The sequence below is a fragment of the Saccopteryx leptura genome, chromosome 2, assembly GCF_036850995.1.
Source record: "Saccopteryx leptura isolate mSacLep1 chromosome 2, mSacLep1_pri_phased_curated, whole genome shotgun sequence".
In the NCBI taxonomy this organism is placed as follows: Eukaryota; Metazoa; Chordata; class Mammalia; order Chiroptera; family Emballonuridae; genus Saccopteryx; species Saccopteryx leptura.
In genome coordinates, this window is record NC_089504.1 from 160,227,559 (window position 1) to 160,247,880 (window position 20,322).

At 37.5% G+C, this 20,322-nt stretch overlaps 1 protein-coding gene across 5 annotated transcripts in view; it reads left to right on the top strand.

Moving 5' to 3' along the window:
* Positions 1 to 399: 399 nt before the first annotated feature.
* Positions 400 to 20,322, top strand: part of NUP58 (nucleoporin 58) — a 110,346-nt gene continuing 90,423 nt past the window's right edge. For all 5 annotated transcript variants that reach the window (XR_010749262.1, XR_010749261.1, XM_066369166.1 and 2 more), the window contains exons 1-6: positions 400 to 718; positions 6,452 to 6,591; positions 11,897 to 12,046; positions 12,674 to 12,811; positions 15,471 to 15,581; positions 20,128 to 20,152. Coding sequence is in view for 3 of the 5 variants with exons in the window: in XM_066369166.1 (XP_066225263.1) it covers positions 612 to 718; positions 6,452 to 6,591; positions 11,897 to 12,046; positions 12,674 to 12,811; positions 15,471 to 15,581; positions 20,128 to 20,152 (671 nt within the window). In the remaining 2 variants the exon portion in view is untranslated. The remainder of the gene's footprint in view (positions 719 to 6,451; positions 6,592 to 11,896; positions 12,047 to 12,673; positions 12,812 to 15,470; positions 15,582 to 20,127; positions 20,153 to 20,322) is intronic.

A 20,322-nucleotide genomic window follows, 5' to 3' on the forward strand; every position in this document is an offset into this window, starting at 1 on the left:
CACCAATGAAAGAGGTGCCCCTTCCGGAAGTGCAGCGGGGCAGGATAAATGGCCTCAGGGGGCGCAAGCGCCCTGAGGGCCATAGTTGGGGACCCCTGTACTAAGGTGTCACAACGTGCAACGAAAAACTAATGATTGATGCTTCTCACCTCTTTCTGTTTCTGTCTGTCCCTATCTATCCCTCTCTCTGACTCTCTCTCTTTCTCTGAAAAAAAAAAAAAGAAACACGACACGCATGTAATAGATTACATCAACATTAGAACTAAAAGAGAAATAGCTGGATTGGATTTGAACTCTGGGAACCTCCCCCTAGAGAGTAGGCGGGGCGCCAATCTCACCTAGTCCCAGGGAGCTTTGCGCGGCCCGCAGGCCGCGCCCCCGCCCCAGGGTTCTGTGCGCCCCGGGCTCGCTTCCGGTGGGCTGTTTGCGGGCTTAGGGCGCTGGGGAGTGGTGATTGTTAACTGCGGCCTTGTCTTCTGGGCCGCTGGGTTTGAAGTTCCCGCTAGGTCCCGGCTGAGCGGGAGCGATGCTGGCGGGCTCGCCTGGGCTTTGAGGCGATAGGATCGCCCCAGACCTCTTTTCGCTTGCTGACGGCCCAACGCCGGGCAGCTATGTCTACGGGGTTCTCCTTCGGAACCGGCACGTTGGGCTCCACCACCGCCGCCCCCGGCGGGACCGCCACTGGCGGCGGTTTCTCCTTCGGGACGGGAGCGTCTAGGTAACCGCCCTTCCTCTCCTTCCCGGAGTAGTCCGGCCCGTCTTGATTCCTGCTGACTTCTTTCCCGGTCGGCATGGAGAAAAATAATTGCCCCGCTCCAGCTTCGTCGGCTTCCCGATCGCCGCCCTTCTCGGGCTCTCCAGGCAGCATGGCTGAGGGGCGGGTGGAGGATCTTTGTATTGTGAGCGCCCGAAACCCACAGTGGTACCGACATTGTTCCTACGGAGTGGGGTGAAGGGCCTGGAATTTCACACTCGGGCCCTAGCCGTTTCTCAGTCTTAGGTGTGGAATGAATGAATGTTGAACGAATGAATGAAATACAACTTATTGTGGGGTTTTAGAAACAATAGAAAAGTTTAAGAACAATTGTAAGTTTCTCCTAAATAATGCAGATTTCTGGGATTCCAGATGTCCTTTTTTTCTTTTGGTTTTTTTTTTTTTTTTTTGGTGTACTTTTTGCAGCATGTATTGCTGATAATTTTGAACAGTATGCAGACGAGTATCATAAGTGAGAATGTGGTGTTTTAATGACTCACATTGTCTTTTAATTAAATTGCAAAATGTAGGTAGCATGTTCATCATTTCTGCTCAAGCTGCTACACCGGTGACAAAAATTTGGCTAGCAGAAGTCCAGAAAGAGGCAATTAAAATAGTGAATGATCATTTTACTGATGACAGATTTAACCATTAGTACTCAGTCTTTTCCAGATAGAGGAGTTCATTAAAACAAGAATTGTACGTAGGTGTTGCAAGAAGCTTAAATATGGTTGTAAATTAGAGGTAAAAATACCTTCAGTGTTGTCTGTATTCAGAAAGTGAGGAGGACCACAGACTGCACAGTCAAGTCAGAAATCTGGGAGTTTTCCTTAATATATCCTATTCTATCACTATACAGTTAATCAGCAGGGCCTGATAATTTTAATTATTTTCTATTTATTTAAAGTACTACCACCCTGTTGCAAGCTCTTGTCATTCATGGAACAGATTCTATATAATATGCTGTGTTTTAGGTGATAGATAAAAAAGAATCCTGTTTTGAAGCTTACATTCTTAGAAAAACACTTATGATTCTTGCTGGGTTTTCAACCATTGATCTTTTTCGTATAAAATGAGAATTGCTCCCTGTAAGGTATTTTTCCCCGCCGAGGAAGAAGGAAGGGGCCAGAGCCAGGAAGTGTGGAATAATAAAAGGCTTTATTGAGTACAGAGTGCATCCCGCCCGACGAGGTTCCCTGGTCCTGGGGACACAAAGGCCAGGGAAGTCGCATAGGGTGACCCGTGTAGAGGATATTTAAAGGATCTCAAGGATGGTCGAGCTAATATGATGTGGTGAAATCTTACTGGCTGACAGACAGTCGCTTTTTTCCAAAGGGTTCCTGGGAAGTTTCTTCTGGCCAGTATGGATGTGGGCGGTTCTAGCCAAGTTCCCGGTCTGGTGTCTCATGTGACCTTTCCCCTTGCCCACCACCTTACACTCCCATCATCTGTTACTTATTCAATGAAATCCCAATTGCTATCTCAAAAATATTTTTTTTCATTGTTTTTTTTTTGAGAGAGAGAATGAGAAGCATCAGCTCATTGTTCCTCTTGGTTGTGCACCCATTGGTTGCTTTTCATCCGTGCCCTGACCAGGGCTTGAATCAGCCACCTGGGGGATTCAGCCAGGGACCCAGGGATCGAACCAGTGACCTTGTCACTCCGAGACAACCAACGTTCTATCCACTGTGCCACCAGCCAGGACTCAAAAATCTACTTTTATATCTATCTTTTTTACTACATTGTAGTCAGGTTGATATTTTTAAAAAAATTCACATTGTCTCCTTTTAAAAGATTTTTCACTATCATTATAATGAAGTAAGAATAAGAGCCAAATAATCTGGAACCTCTTCAGCAGGCTCATCTGAATCCATCTTTTCCTCATTCCAGTTTGCTCCAATTCAGTGATCCAGACCCACTAAAAGAATAACATTTATATCATCACCTAGCTCAGGAACATAAGTAACTGAAAGTTTCCAAGGAAGATACCTTACTCCACAAGATGCACCTTTGATGCTTTCTGTTCTGTTGCATTTTTAAAAAATGCTTGTAGTCTGCTAAATTAATTTTATTATACCTGTTAATGGGTCCTGATTTTAGTTTGAAAAAAGGTACTCTCGTAACTTGAGCCTTTTCTCAGTTCCTCAGGTGGTTTTGGCCAAACACCTCACTTTAAGCCAGTTCCCTCCACATGTAATTCCCCTACTCCCTGCTACCTAATGTGCCTAGCTAATGTCTGCGTTTGGAACTTAAAGGGTTACTTTCCCAGAGAGACCTTTTCTGACCTATCAATCTAGAGGAGGTGTGCATCTTCATAGTAACCTGTACCATAGCACTTATCACAGCTGTAACAGCTAATTATATATTTTTGATGACTTGGTTATTGTCTGATCCAAGCAATAAGAATGAGGGTGGAGACCTTTTCCTACTGTTTTTTTTCCAGGAAAGACAGTGGAGCTCAATATGTGTGTGTTGAATGAATGGTTAGTCTCTTTCACTGACTGGAAACTTCTGGAGGAAAGGGACTCAATCTTATTTACCATTTCATTCTTACTCCTTAGCCCCTGTAACAGTGCCTGGGATATAAAAAGGGCTTTAATAAATACTGTTGAGTGGTCAAGTAAAGAATTTATTAGTAATAAATTAGAAAAACTTACACAGGTTCTAGGAAGGCTTGGATAAATTAATGAAAGGAGAGACTGTCTAACATCTCTTTGTTGGCATCCTGATTTGACTACTCCTGTTGCCACTTAATTTGGTCTCATTCTGGGAAGGTTACTCTTCAAGCTTCAGTTCCCACAATTAGAAAAGGGGTATAATGTATTTACCTCAGAGAGCTGCTAATGGGATAAAGCTTGTAGAGAATTTAGCATCATATCTGGCACTTGGTTCAGTGCTCGATAAATATTAGATATTATGTTAAGTTTATAGAAAAGCAAGCTGGGGAAGTTAAAATAACATTCTGGATCTGCTTGAGTCAACTTGGCTTTTCTACCACACAACCTGTTGAATCAATGGTAGATAATATTGAGTTGAGGTCAGTTCTGGAATAGCTGCTTTTTTTTCTTAAAGGAAGTAAATATTTTTGCCATGGAGACTTTTCTGTTTTGCTTCTCTGATAGAGTAATATGATTTCACTTTAAATTATTTCTTTGGTGATGTTTTCAACTTTAATTATGAAGCAGTTTATTGTGTTTTCATTCAAGAAATTTTAAATGTTTTAATGGTCTAAATTACATACTTTTATTGTACATCTCAGTTCCTCAGGTGGTTTTGGCCAAACACCTCACTTTAAGCCAGTTCCCTCCACATGTAATTCCCCTACTCCCTGCTACCTAATGTGCCTAGCTAATGTCTGCGTTTGGAACTTAAAGAGTTACTTTCCCAGAGAGACCTTTTCTGACCTATCAATCTAGAGGAGGTGTGCATCTTCATAGTATCCTGTGCCATAGCACTTATCACAGCTGTAACAGCTAATTATATATTTATTAGCTGAAGTAAAAAAATGGAATCACTAATTGGGAGGAAGGGGAGCATAATAATCATTTTCTTAATTTGATATCAAGATTGCCAACAATGTTTCTTGTAAACTCAGTTTATTAAGTGTTTAAAGATATGTGCTTTGTATGCCCTGGCCAATTGGCTTAGTGGTAGAGCATTGGCCCAGCATGTGATGTCCCAGATTCGATTCCCAGTCCTCCACCTCTCCCCCCCTCTTCTGCTCCTGTTCACCCTCACCCTCACCCTCACCCTCACCCTCATGGCTTGATTGGTTCCAGTGAATTGGCCTTGGGTGCTAAGGATGGGTCCGTTGCTGAGCAACAGCAGTGGCCTCAGATGGGCAGAGTATAACCTGCTAGTGGGCTTGCTAGGTGGATCCCCATCAGGTCACATTTGGAGCCTGTCTTTCTGCTTCCCCTCCTCTCACTAAAATTAGGAAAAAAAAAAAGTGCTTTGTCAGTGAGACCTTGCAGCCCTGCCCCGACAACAGCCAGTACTTCCTGTACCCAGTACACACGCTTGTGCTCCTAGGTATCATTTTTAAAGCCAGTGGTAAGACACAATTAGTGTATGCTTTCTCTTTATTCTGGTTGAGTGTTGATCCCTGATTTCAGCTTCTGCCTCTTTAATTAAGCTCCTCCCTCTCTTTGCCCTCAGTGATTTGTTGAGATAATACCCATGTTTATAATGAGTTCAGTAGAACTTATACGTGTTCCTAATGATAATAATAGTAACAACATGTATTGAGTGAAGTTTATTCATCCTGCACGATTTCTTAATCTTCACAAAAAATCCTGTTTGTGTGTACTGTTATTCCCATGTTGTAGATGAGGAAATACAGGCTCAAAAAGTTTACATAATGTCAGTACATATCAGCACAATAGGGTGCCGGAACTGGAACCCAGCCATAATACCCCTGCCTTTCCCTTAAATTGAAACTCTCCAGGTTTCTAAGCTTTTTAAAATTGACATTGAGTTTTCATGGTGATTATGTTTGGAAGGGCAGAGAGAGAATTAATAAAAATACATATATAAAATGAATGGGATTTCCCATTATGTTACGCATGTTATAATCTCTATTAATTCTCCTACATAATTTTTGAAGTATCAAGTGCTCAGGATATTTTTTGCCTATTTTTATAATTTGTTCTATCTAGAGATAGCAAATTGGAGCCTCTGAGGCTTTATAAAAACAGTTGAACAGTTGTGAACTTTGTTCACATCACTTGTTACTAGCTGCTCTTTCAGAAACGCTCTGAAGAGGATTTCTGCTGGTGAACCCAATCTTGATAATTTTGCTTTGCATTTTACTCTTGCCAGGATATGTTCATTTTTATCTGTTGCCCTCCTGCCCCCACTCCCACCCCCAACCCCATGAGTATGGTGATATAGTCATAGATGTTAAAGACATCTTACAATACCTTTTCCATTTCTGGGAATGTCCTACTTTTTTTTTATGTTAGTAGTTGGTGAAGAACAAACATTTAGCAGTGTGAACTGTACATGATTAATTCAAAAGGAAAATGCTCCACATTCAAGGATTTCCTTGTGGCCATTTTAAAGTATGCTCGTTTTCAAACAAAAACTGGGTAAAGGAGAATATGTGTGGTCCAGTTTGTGATTACTTGGGATCTGAAGTCATAATTGCTCTAGATCAGTGGTCCCCAACCTTTTTTGGGCCAAGGACCGGTTTAATGTCAGAAAATATTTTCACCAACCGGCCTTTAGGGTGGGACGGATAAATGTATCACGTGACCGAGACAAGTGTCAAGAGTGAGTCTTAGACGGATGTAACAGAGGGAATCTAGTCATTTTTAAAAAATAAAACATCGTTCAGACTTAAATATAAATAAAACGGAAATAATGTAAGTTATTTATTCTTTCTCTGCACACCAGTACCAAATGGCCCACGGACCGGTACCGGTCCTCGGCCCAGGGGTTGGGGACCACTGCTCTAGATTATGCTTTTTTTGAAAGTTGGTATTATATTTTTTAAAGACTAATTATCTATGTGGATTTATTCTTAAAGACAACTGAAAAATATTTAAACTTGGCTCAAATTATAAGTTTCTTTTTTATCCTGTGGAGCTGTGTTAGCTATGGTAAATGAAAGAAAATAATCTTGAAGAGTTAATTTTCATTTTTTTAAAGCAAATATTGGTTCTAGTAGACTTTGTTTTGTCTTTTATAAACAAGCAATCCTGTAGGCCTCAATTTTGGAAGTCTTGGAAGCGCCACGACTCTAGCAACTACATCTGCCTCTTCAGGTAGTTTTGGAACCGGGCTCTTTGGATCTAAACCTGCCACTGGGTTTACACTGGGAGGATCAAATACAGGTAAGGAAAATTGTCACATTTTCAGGGAGTAGGTTTGGGATTTTATCCTCTTTATGGTTCTGTAGTGTATCTCCTCCCTTTGCAAGTATTGTTGTTGATGGTAGACTTTAAAAATGAGAACTACTAAGATAAAAAAAAATAAAGAGATATGGAATTAAGGGCCAGTGACAGGCCCAGCCATTAGCTATGATCTACTTTAATGTAAGGAAGGAAAACACACATTTAAAGAATTAAAGAAGTTATATCTCTTTATATATAATGAGTTAAAGTAATTTAAATTTTAATAGATTATATAATGCAGTGCTTTACCTTAGAGAAGACTTAGGTTTACCAATTTTGCCGTTAATTAATTGAACATATATGGGACAGTCAGCATCCTATTTTGCTAGAACACTGTAATTTACATTCTTTATTTTTATATAATTTAATTTTTAAAAAATTATTGATTTTAGAGAGAAAAGAAGGGAGGGAGAGAGAGAGAGACAGACAGACAGACAAGGATGTTTATCTGTTCCTGTATGTGTCCTAACTAGGGCTCAATCCCCCAACCTTGGTGTAATGGAACGATGCTCTAACCAACTGAGCTATCTGGCCAAGGCTATAATGCTATAATTTACATTCTTTTTATTTATTTATTTATTTATTTATTTATTTATTTATTTATTTTTGTATTTTTCTGAAGTTAGAAGCGTGGAAACAGTCAGACAGACACTCACATGTGCTGGACCAGGATCCACTGGGCAAGCCCACCAGGGGGCGATGTTCTTCCCATCTTGGGTGTTGCTTCGTTATAACCGGAGCCATTCTAGCACCTGAGGCGGAGGCCATGGAGCCATCCTCAGCGCCCGGGCCACTTTGCTCCCATAGAGCCTTGGCTGCGGGAGGGGAAGAGAGGAAGGAGAGGGTGAAGGATGGAAAGCAGATGGGCGCTTCTCCTGTGTGCCCTGACCAGGAATCGAACCCGGTCCTTCTACATTCCTGGCGGACACTCTACCACTGAGCCAGCCAGCCACAGCTATAATTTACATTCCTAAGAAATGTTTTAAATTGTTATATTAAAACGGTTGTTTCACTGGGAAAAGGGCAAGAGGGTAGTTTGGTGGACATTTCAATGATAAAAAGTGGTTTGTTGTTTTTTGTTTGTTTGCTTTGTTTTTTTTAAGCGAGAGAGTGAGAGGCAGACACAGACAGGAAGAGAGAGAGATGAGAAGCATCAACTTACAGTTTTCTCACTTCAGTTGTGCATTGATTGCTTCTCGTATGTGCCTTGACTACTTTTCATATGTGCCTTGACTGGGGGGCTCCATCTAAGTCAGTGACCCTCTGGGCTCAAGCCAGTGACTGTGGGATCATATTGATTATCCCACACTCAAGCCAGCATTCCGCACTCAAACTGGTGAATCCAGGGTTTCTGAGGTTTCAAACCTGGGACCTCAGTGTCCCAGGTCGATATTCTATCTATTGCACCACCACCGGTCAGGTGTATTGTTGTTTTTTTTTAGTGCTACAAGTATTTTGTTATAAACTAAAAATGTTTTACTGGAGTTGCTTTATTATTTATTCTTTATTCTCTACCCTCAGTCTCTTTTACATCTTTTGCATTGATCTTCTAGCATTGATTACAGTATTCTTCACAGCCACACACAGAAAGTGAAAGAATTGCAGGAATAAATATGAGACCAGCCAGTGAGCTTCAGCTCTGTGTGCCAGGGTTTTCCTTGGAGTAGCTTTTTTTTCTTCTTTGCCTAATATTCTAATCAATAATTGTTTTCATTTTATAAATCTTATTTCCTAATTAATTGGATTATATACACTTACAGAATAAAAATCAATTCTATAGGAAGATTTTTTATATAAGTGGTTATGGTAGAAGAGGAAATTGTGATACATATTGGATTATAAACAGTGTTCTCACTCCTTGGGTTCCATGATTCCAGGTCTTGCCCTTGAGACAAACCAGAAGAATGCCATATTCCACTGATGATTAAATTTTATTTTTCTTTTTGTCCCCACAAATAGTAACAACTATAACTATAGGGTTGACTCTGGGCAAGAACTTTTGAGGAAAGATCCCAGGTCTGTGGTTTTCAACTCTTTCCTAATATCCTTCAGAGCTGGGGTATAGAGAAAAGCATGTAAGAATATGAATATAGATCACAGATCACAAATGCTGACTTATCAAAGAATCTTTTAGTATTTGAGTATTTAAAATTACTATATAGTCTTTTTTCAATTTAAAACAATTTTTTAATTCAGCTATGGTTTTTCTGTGGACATTTATTTTACAATATATTTTTCAGTCATTTGAGTTCATTTAGTGGAAAAGACACAAAAATGTAGGCCAGGTGTCTTGGAATTAAGCCCCGGTTGCACCTCTAATTAGCTATGAGGCTTCATCAGTCCTTGAAATAGCTGGCAGCTTTTAGTTATTTATAAAATGAGGACATTGGACCATAAGAAGCTTTTGGATTCTCTTCCAGCTCAAAAACATAGTTTCCTGTAGTGGTATACCAAAGGGAATGTGAATAACTAGGGTTATAGCCTGCCTTGAATCTGTATGGCAGTAATTAATGGGAAAGGAAATAAAAGAAGAAAAGTACATTGAATAACACCATTAAAATTAAATTAAAAATTGAAATAAAGTTTAGACTAAATAAAATTTAATCATCAGTGGAAGATGGCATTCTTTTGGTTTGTCTCAAAGGCAAGACTTTCTTCACTTGGCTGCTGCTTACCTTACTGTTAACAGAAAGCACATATTTACCACCAGAATTTTGGATAGGATTGACTACAAGTGCAAGCAATTGGATTCTCTTATTTTCTGAGATTGTGGAATTCATACATGATTTCAAAGCACTGTACTTGGCAGGAACTTCTAGTTATAGTAAGGTCAATCCAAAAGGATAATATTTGGATTTTTTTTTCCGTTAGTGCTTTTAGGAGAACTCCAAATAAGCCATTTATACTTTACTTCATTTAAATTTTTATAAGCTACTGTTTCCTAACTGTGGCCTTAGGTATACATAATGCCTTGAACATTTAGTATTGGCTGTTGATGTCACGAACTGCTGAGTGCATGAGCAAGACAGTCTGTTATGAGGTGAGGTGACTGGGCAGGTATAATACTATATATATCCTTGTGTAATCTGATAAAAGCTCTAACAGCTTTATGCAAGGCACCAAGGAAGGCAGAGGGAAAAGAGGGCAGGAGTTCATTTTAGGGGCAGGAAACATTCTACACTGATGAGTGGAAAATGCAAAGACCCACTCAAAAAAAGATACAGGGAAATGGGAATAACACTTTGTTATTGGAGTTTTGAGATTTAGGGATAGGAATGGTAGGGAGAGATTTTGAGGAACAGTGGGACCAGATGGGAAAGGCGATGCCAACATTTTAGACTATTTAAGAGTGGAGAGTTTATGGGAATCTTATACTGGGAATCACAGATAATTCCAAGATTAGATTATAGGCTAGAGGAAATTGATAACAGAAACAAATTAAGAGGTTTATTGTAATAGTTCTTGAGAGAGGAAATGGCCTGAACTAAGATTTTTGAGGATGCTTGTATTCTTAGAATAGTTCTGAAATAAAATTAATTTTTTTATTTAGGAAGTAAGTTTAATGGGGTGATACTGATTAGTAAGAGAGCATAGGTTTCACATAAACATCTCTATAGCATTTGAACTGTTGATTTCATTGTGTGCCTGTCACCCAAAGTCAAATCATTTTCTGTCACTGTATGTTTGTCCCTCTTTACTCCTTTCACCGCCACCTCTCCCCCTTAGAAACCACTTCATTTTTGTATGTGTCCTTGAGTCTCAGTTTTATATCCCACCTATGTGTGAAATCATATCCTGAAGGAGAATTTACAGGATGTGTCAGTTGCAGTGGAGAAAAGGGATGTCAAGAATGATTGTGGTTTCTGCCTTAAGCAACAGGGGGTTTAGGAAATATTTTTTTAATATAGGGAGAGCCTGACCAGGTGGTGGCGCAGTGGATGGGGCGTCGGACTGGGATGTGGAGGACCCAGGTTTGAGATCCTGAAGTTTCCAGCTTGAGCGCGGGCTCATCTGGTTTGAGCAGGGCTCACCAGCTTGAGCCCAAGGTCACTGGCTCGAGCAAGGAGTCACTAGCTCTGCTGTAGCCCCTCGGTCAAGGCACATATGAGAAATCAATCAATGAGCAACTGAGGAGCTGCAACAAAGAATTGATGTTCTCATCTCTCTCTTCCTGTCTGTCTGTCCCTATCTGTCCCTTTCTCTGACTCTCTGTCTCTGCCACACACACACAAATATATATAGGGATAAAAATGTAGGAGTCCAAAAGGGCATTTAGGTAGATCTAGCCAATGCAGACTCAGATAGATATAGATTAGATCAATGTACCTGTAGTTATACTTGAAATTCTGAAAATGAGTGAGATCTTTTAGGAAGTAAGAGCAGGAAGTGAACCATGGGGAGTATCACTTAAGAAGTGAACAATGAATGACAATGGCCGGTTGGTTCTGTGGTAGAATGTTGGCCTAGCATGTGGATGTCCCGGGTTCGATTGCCGGTCAGGGCACATAGGAGAAGCACCCATCTGCTTCTCCACACCCCCTTCTCCTCCCCTCCTGCAGCCAAGGCTCAATTAGAGTGAGTTGGCCCTGTGCACTGAAGATGGCTCTGGTGGCCTCCACCTCAGGCACTAAGAAGAGTTTGGTTGCTGAGCAACAGAGCAAGGGTCCCAGATGGGCAAAATATCGCCCCCTAGTGGGCTTGCTGGGTGGATCCCGGCCCAGGTGCATGCGAGAGTCTGTCTCTGCCTTCCCTCCTCTCACTTAAAAAAAAAAAAAAGTGAATGGAGTAAGGGGATCTACAAAAGTGAACAGAAAGGAGCAGCAGGAGGAGAGGCAGGAAGAGAGCTGGGCACTGACAGACAGCAGCTCTCAGGAAGACGGTTTTGAGCAGTAGAGAAAAGTCATTAAAATAGTCTTGGAAAAGGGGCCGTTTTTCTGCTGAGTATAAAGGAAAGGAAGGGTTGATGGCTGTTATAAGTCAGTGTAGGGGTAGAACCAAAATTGAATGTCAATATTAACACATTGATTGAATTTTTTTTTTTTTTTTTTTTGCTTCCTTAACTCTTAGGGCCATCTTTTCAGTATGCACCATCATTTGGTACCAACTTTTATATTTTTCTCTCATATACAAGTACATCCTTGTTCTCTCTGCAAAACATAGGATCACTAACTTTGAGGAATCTGGATTGACTGACATATATACATACAGTTATTTTAAACTAAGGATTTTTTTGTTTTTTAAATAGGAACTCCAACCACTACATCTGCATCTGCAACAAGTTTCAGTTTGGGATTCAGTAAACCTGCAGCCTCTGCCACACCATTTGCTCTGCCTATTACTTCTACCTCAGCTAGTGGTCTTACTCTTTCATCTGCTCTGACATCAACTCCCGCAGGTGAGGCAGAATGGGAAAAAGTCACATGTTGTGGTTAAATTATAATTTTAGTTGGTTAGTGTACATAGGTATCCATGTTTATTAAAGATAACTTCAATTTGGGAAAATTTTTATTTAAATCATTCAGCAATTTTGACCTATTACTGATTTGTGAAAAAATTCATCATTGGGCATTAAAGCAGCAGAGACTGTCATAGAAGTTGGTCTCTATTTCGGAGAGCAAAGCAGGGGAGAGGATGAGAGAAATAAGTGTAAAACTATTAATACCTGCTTTGTTTTCGAGGTGCATTTTGGTGACAGGGAAGGAGAAGGAGTTTACATAAAGCTTCCCTGGCTTAAATTCATTCAGATTTGAAGGCAGAGTTGGTGGCCTGGGCTGAAAACTCTTTATTACCGTGTGAAATCAGTTACCCAGTATCATTCTGTTATTACCCACAGTCCTTTTTTCTGATACTGGTTTTCTCTTTATTTGTAAGTTATATATCAATATAATTTTATCTTTATTGAGGAGTTTTTCCAAGAAACAGTTTTATCATGGATTTTCATTGTTTTGAGAAAGTATTTTGTATTTTCTGTGGTGTTCTAGAAACAGTTTCTTTTTGAAGACTAACAATCTCACCTTTATAGCATCCACAGGATTTACTCTGAACAGCTTGGGTGGAACGGCAGCCACAACTACGACTGCGTCGACAGGCCTTTCTTTAGGGGGGGCCTTAGCTGGTTTGGGGGGTTCGCTTTTTCAGACTACAAACACAGCATCATCAGGTAGGTAATCAATGGTATTTGCTCTCCAGAAATAACAAATATTTTAAAATTTACTTTATTTTGTATTTTGAGCTGATTGCTTTGTCTACTTAACCTGTATGTTTTCCTTTTAGTATGAAACCAATTATAATGTTTTGCATGCATAATTGGAGCTCTTAGCCATATTTTAGATAAAAATTTTCTTGTTTCTCAATATTGACTGAGTTGATAAAGAGGGGCCTATTTGAGGAGCCCTTAGTTTCTAGAGAAATTTGTCTTTTTGATAAATAGCATTTGAATAGTTTGGGTTATTTAGTGTCTACAGTTATTGTAAAATATCTTGACCTTTTAAGCCTTGGTTCTAGGAATGGCTTTCTATTATAGACATCAGGAAAAGGGTATTAGCACACTATGAAGGCAAAATTTTAAAATACAATATTAAATAATTTTATTATAGCCAGACAATACTCAAGTGGTCAGTTCATCTGACAGAAAATTTCTGTTTAACAGTTTATATATTAGGAATAGTTAATAACATGTTGAAATCACAGAATTTTCAGTAATGCTTACATTAATTTATAATGGCTATTTCAGTATTTTCCCTGAGACCCTAATATGTGTCTAGTATTTTACTTGGTTGTGTGGGAGACATGAAGGAATATAACTTGATGATTTCTATTAAAGCTATAGTTCTTTTGTGTTCTCAATTTAAATACTAAATTTAATGGATAATTCCAAGTCAGTAGAAGGGGTGAAAGGAGTTGGTCAAGGTAACCTGTAGAAATTTGTAATATTCAGATTTCATTGATTTTTCTTTGAAAGAGAGAGTGGAAGGAGGGGAATAGAGAGAGAGAGGCATCAATAAATTGTTTTACTTAGTTGTGCCATTGATTGCTTCTCATATGTGCCCTGACCAGGGCTTGAACTGGGGACCTCAGGATTGAGCTGGCAACATCAACTATCCAGGACGATACTCTATGCACTGCACCATTGGCCACGGCAAATTTTATTGATCTTTCAAATATTTTTGTCCTTATTGTTTAACTTTGTAGGTATTCAAAATGTCTTCTAATAAACAAATTACTAGATGACTATAACATACATTTCTTTGTAGGATAAATATTTAAATATCTCCCGAAGATTCCAATGAAAGACAAAAATAGTATATGGGAGGTATATGTTTTTTGTGTGTCTTTTATTGAGTTTTTGGGTCTGTTAGGATTTTTCCTAGGCTCTTGACACAGTATTCCATGCTTAATATATGGATACATTAACCTAAAGGTGCACTGATCTTTTTAAAACATAAGAAGTCACTTATTTAGCTAAGTTTTTTCATACATTGCCAGGATTTAAATCCCGCTTTCAGTTATCTCATGCTCTTACCAGTACATCTCACTGTTTTCTCTGAGGTTGTTTTTCCTTTTTATTTATTTTTTTTTGAGATTTTACCAAGTAGACACAAATTAACAAAATTTTATTTAAATACACACAAATTACCAAAAGTAGAGATGAAATGAGAAGGCATCACTATGTTTTCTCTGTTTTTAAAGTAGATAGATAGCATCCTGTCTAAAATACCCACCATTATGTCAGCTTGGGATTGTATTGACTTATATGATTTAAAAAGCAAGATCTTTGAAATTTTGCTATTTGATCCACAAGTACTGTATTTCCCCATGTATAAGATGCACTCTCTTTTGAAAAATTTGGGGTCTAAAACTGGTGCGTCTTATACAGTGGGGGTAGATTTTTTTACTTGCATTTCCCACTTTTTTCGCACAGATGCAGGGTTGTATGAATTTTATGATGAATAAAACTTGAGTTCAAGAACTTTATGTATTACATTTACTTTCAAATTTCAGGTGCCTAAATTAAGGTGTGCCTTATATATGGGAGCATCTTATACATATGAGAATACGGTAAATAATAATGATTAAAAATTAACTGTAGTCTAGTCCCTTTCATTTCTTTTGTCAGTGAGGTGGGATTTAGAGAAAAGTCTGTTTTTCTTTTTAAGTCTCCATTTTTTTTAAGTTTTATGAAAGTATGAAATTTTGATGATGTTTGAACTATAAGACTTCCAATTATTCCTTAAATTTCATTAATAGTAAAACTTTATATTATACTAAACTCGTATAAATTCATTCTAGATATTTATTTTCCTCCAGGTTTATTGAGGTATAGTTGACAAATAAAATTGTAAGGTTTTAAAAATATGTATAATTTGATCAACGTAGACGTTGTAAAGCTATACATTAACTCCACCTATTGAGTTAACACATTCAATAATAGATTACTTTAAAAGTGTGTAATTCCAAACTATGGTTGGAAGACAGGATATATTCACCTGAAAACATACAAACTGAAACTGCTTTTGTAGGAAGGGCTTATAAACAAAATAAAATTAAGTGTTTACATATACAGTATTGAATTAACAGATATATTCTGACCCTTTTCATTAAGAAAAATCACATTATGCAAACTATATATACCATTGAATCCAAGCAAGACTATCAGTCTTTGTGCAGAGTATGCTCTGGACTTGTTTTTTGTTATTTTTCCTAATCAAGTATGAATAAAACCTGGGATCCAACTTAAAAGCATTTGAGTCCTTTGGTCAGAAGAAATCATTATAAAGACTTCCAGGGAACTTTATAAATGATGTTTGGCTTATTTATAGGTCTTGGGCAGAATGCTTTAAGCTTGACTTTGGGAACCACAGCAGCTACTTCAACTGCAGGCAACGAAGGCCTTGGTGGTATAGATTTCAGTAGTTCATCAGATAAAAAGAGTAAGTAATGTTATTATAAATTCTAAAAATCCTGTGAGGGAACTTAAATTCCTGTATCTGGAAGATCATTAGTTATGCTATATATTCAGTAGTAAAGTATTTTACTTTTAAGTTTATTTGTATTGTATTTAATAAATTTTGTGTGCTGCGCATTTAAATTTTTATTTTTGTGAAAATTGAGATTTGTATGTGCCTATGCCTCATGTAGCTGTTTTATTGTGCATATTAATATGTATTTTTTATTTGGGATTATAATACATATACTGTTTGAAACCTGCTCTTCTCCCATGTAATAATACATCAGAAGTATTTGTCAATGTTAGTAGTTCTTTAAAAATATGTTAATGTTGCTTAATATTAATTTTATGAATCGATATATCAATTTAGTCAGCCATCATTCTATTGTTAGTGTATGTTTCCAGTTTTTTTTCACTCTGGGAAGTATCACTATACTGGGCGTCTTTGCAGAGAGGCCCAAGGTAGTATTAAGTTTAAAGAGTGTCAGCTGTGGAGATAAATTGCCTGTGTTCAAATCCTAGCTGAATTATTTAAAAACCTTGCACTATTCAAGTTATTTATTCTCTCAGTGCTTTAGTATTTTTTGTTTTAATCTGTGAGGGAAACTAATGGAACCTACTTTGTAGGGTTAGTTTGAGGATTACTATTTGTAAAACCTTAGCAGAGAGCCAGGTTCACAGTAAATGCTATCTCGGTGTTTGCTTTTGTTATAAATGTTGTTCATATGTTTCTTTAGGGTGAATACCTAGAAACTGAATCACTGGCTTAAAGATAGGGACATTTGGGAGACTTTTGGTATATGTTGTGAAACTGCTTTGCAGAAAGGTGTTACACACCAGTTAGTGTGAAAGTACTTTTGTTACTGTGCTGTTTGTCATGCTGAAGATTCTTTTTAAAAATTTGCCATATTCTTTTGGAAAAGTTTTTTATTGTTCTGTGTGTTATGTCTTGTTTTGTAGCATCTTTTCTGTTTCTGATGAAAGTGTGTCTTTAATTAGAGTATATACATGCACATTGCATTCTAAGTTTTCTCAGAAGAACTTAGAATGACATAATGGGTAAAGGGGTAAATAGTGTCTTTATATCTGTATAAGAATTTTTTTAATTAAACATGGGTTTTATTATAAAGAGGTACTATTTATTTTAGGGTGAATTATTATCCTAAAAGTTGCTAAAATCCTTTTAAACTTACACAATTTGGGTTTCTCTTTGAATGAACATTTACAAATTTCTAAACATAGGGTTCTATCTCTTGTTTTTATGTAGTATTCTTTATAGCAACTTCATCATTAGAAAAATAGCCTTAGATGTTTTAGCTGTTTATTTTTTTACTCAGAGCAGCTTGATACCTTCTAACTACTTATATTTTAAACATGAGACTACTTGTTTCTTCATTTTAATTGCTACTAAGCTCCACGTGAAGGAGCCAACTGAAACAAAGGAGTGAGAGAAATATAAGGGGTTAGCCCCATCCCGGTCCTATTTCATGTATATTGTACCTTTGCTAGAGTTGAGCAAAAGGGACACATAGAATAAGTGCACATGGCTACACGTACCACATCCCAGTTCCCTCTAATCTGATACATGTGTCAAGGGAATCAAGGGATTTTTTTTTTAATCTAAAAGAATTTTTTTTTACGTAGCTATATTAATGTGGACCTCTACTAGTGGGATTTAATCAGATGAAGAATGGTAGAGAGCAGCATTCCATGAGCATGGAATGAGGCTTAGACATGAGAATGATTTTAGCCCTTTTGAAAAAGTGCTGACAGGCCAGTGTAGCTGCAGAACAGAAAGATTCAGATTCCAGAGATCACAAAGAGGGCTTTGTTATAAAACATTAAAGAGTTTTGTAATTATACTGAGGACAGTTGGGATCTACTAAAGAATTTTTTTTTTAATTTTTTAATTTTTAATTTTTGTCAAGTGAGAGGCAGGGAGACAGAGAGACAGACTCCTGCATGTGCCCTGACCAGGATCCACCTGGCAACCCCCATCTGGGGCTGATGTTCTGTCCATCTGGGGCTGCTGCTCCATTGCTCTGTAACTGAGCTGTTCTGGTGCCTGAGTGGAGGCCATGGAGCCATCCTCAGCGCCAGGGCCAACTTGCTTGTGGCCGTGGAGGGGAAGGAGGGAGAGAAGGGTGGAAAAGCAGATGGTCACTTCTTCTGTGTGCTCTGACCAGGAATTGAACCTGTGACTTCCACACGCCAGGTGACACTCTACTGCTGAGCCAATCGTCAGGACCTACTAAAGGGTTTTAATCTGGATAGTGTGACATGGTGAGACTTGTATTTTAAGAATAGCATTCTGAGAACCATGTGGAGAATAATGTACAGGAAGCCAAGAGTAGATGAGGAGAACTGTTAGGAAGCCTTTATAGTAGTCCATAGGTATTTATTTCCGAGGCAAGCTAGGTGGACTGATTAGGAGTCCACACTAATCAAGAAACAGGCGCAAGTTTTTATACACATGCTTGTGTGTGTATTAATTTTTGTAAAATATAATAAACTGGAATATCAAAGAAACAGCAAAATAACAACTGGTCAATAAAAAAGTTTAAATACTTGGGAAAAATTAAATTAAATCCCTACCTTATATTACTGTGTCTTGTCAAATCTAAAACACTGTGTATAGAACATGGGTGCCAATTTCAGACATGTCAAACTAAGAAAGAAAAAATCCTAGAATAATGTAATACAAATATGGAAAAATAAATTACAGTTGAATTAAAGAGGTGAACAAAAGCAAATTTGGTACAGAGATAAAAGGTAAATGACAAATATAAAGTAAAATACTTTATTTCACATGCTGCTTTTTTCACATTTTAAATCTCTGAAATCATGAATCTTGCAGTTATTAAGGGTCTAGTTTTAGAAATAGACACATGAAATATAAACATGAGACAAATAATTTGCTTAATGTCAAAATGACTCTTAGAAGTCAGTAAGAGAAGTACAAATAGCATCAATAAGTAGTTCACAGAAGGAGAAATGCATGTGTCTCATTAACATTTGAAATAGATATTTTACTTCAGGAATATGAATTAAGATGGAAATGAGTTGACATTTTTCACCCACATACTAGCCATGATTTATTTTTCTTTAATGTGTTCATTGTTGTTGAGGGTGTGATGGAAAAGTTACGCTTATTTTTAGTAGATGGGAAGGTAAGTTGAGACAAGTGTTCTAAAGGATCAGTGGTAAGATGTCAGACGGCATGCTCTGATTTCTAAAGTCCTCTTCTTGAAGTAAAGATCGGGTAGTGCACAGGTACTTGTAGATATAGACACTCCCCACATCAACATTATTTCTGTAGTAGCTGCTAAGATGCTAAGCAAAGAGTTGGGCGTGAAGATTACACTACAGCTACATCATCTGTCTACTCTGATGATTGAGAGTCATTTTAATTGACATGGAAAATATTCACAGCATGCTGAGAAAAAATATGTTAAAATGTGACAAAGTAATCCTGATTGCATTTTAAAAAGTATGCGTAAATGCAGAAAAAGACTGGAAGGAACTATTAAGGTTTTCCTGTGGGATGAAGATTTATGTGTTTCTATATTTTCTCTATGTCCTTAAATAAACAGGTCATTGTATCATTTGCTGAAGAAAAAGTTACTTTTATCTATTTTTAAGTGTGTATGCTATTAATGAAATAGGTGTTACTACTGAGAGAGCTTTCGATTGGTCTCAGGCACAGAAAAATTTCATTCTTGAAAATTTGCTGCTTTTGTAAAATATTTAGAATAGTTCAGGTAATCTGATATATTTTAGTATTCCATACTGATTGGGCTTTAAAAAGTTTCAAGTAAAGCTCTTGGGAGTTAAACTGCCAGGTTGCAATATTTTTTATGGAAGATAGAAGATTTAAAAAACTTGTATATTTTTATTTTTCAATATAGTTTACATTTAGTGTTATTCTGTATTAGTTTCAGATGTACCACGAAGTGGTTAGGAAATCATGTACTTCTCAGAGTGGTCCCCACATTGCTTCAAGTACTATCTCGCCCGCATACATAGTTATCATAATATTATTGAGTATGCTCCCGGTATGCTGTGTTCTACATCTCTGTGACAGTTCTGTAACTACCATTTTTTACTGCTTAGTCCCTTCATCTGTTTCACCCAGCCCCCTCTCTCCCCTCCCTTCCGACAGCTGTCAGTCTGTTCTCTATATCTATGAATTTGTTTCTATTTTGTTTATTTTATTCTTTAGATTTCACTTATAACTGAGATTGTATGCTATTTGTGTTTCTTTCTCTGACTTATTAAGAAAGATTCTTGCCCTTGAAAGAAATAGGTGCACATCAACTATATAACTTTATGTATACATGAATATATCTCCATAACTTGCTGTAGTTGGAGTTTGTGACAAGTCATGACGTTTAAGGGGCTTTGTAAGAAATGCTTTAACAGTTTCTATTTATACCTTAGTTTGCATTAACTTAAAACTTTTATTTGCAGTACAAATATTGCAGTATTTGTTGAATTACCTATTTTTACACAAAACTTGAATTTTCTAGGTGATAAAGCTGGAACAAGACCAGAGTAAGTTTACAATTTAACTTTTAAAATATTTTAATTAAATAATTTTATTAAATTGTAGGGAAATAGTATGGTTGGAAGTATATGGAACCATGTAGACATTTTAAAGAAAAAATTTTTTAACCAGTCTTTGTCAAAAATAAAATAATAAACATTTGCTCTAGAAAGATTAC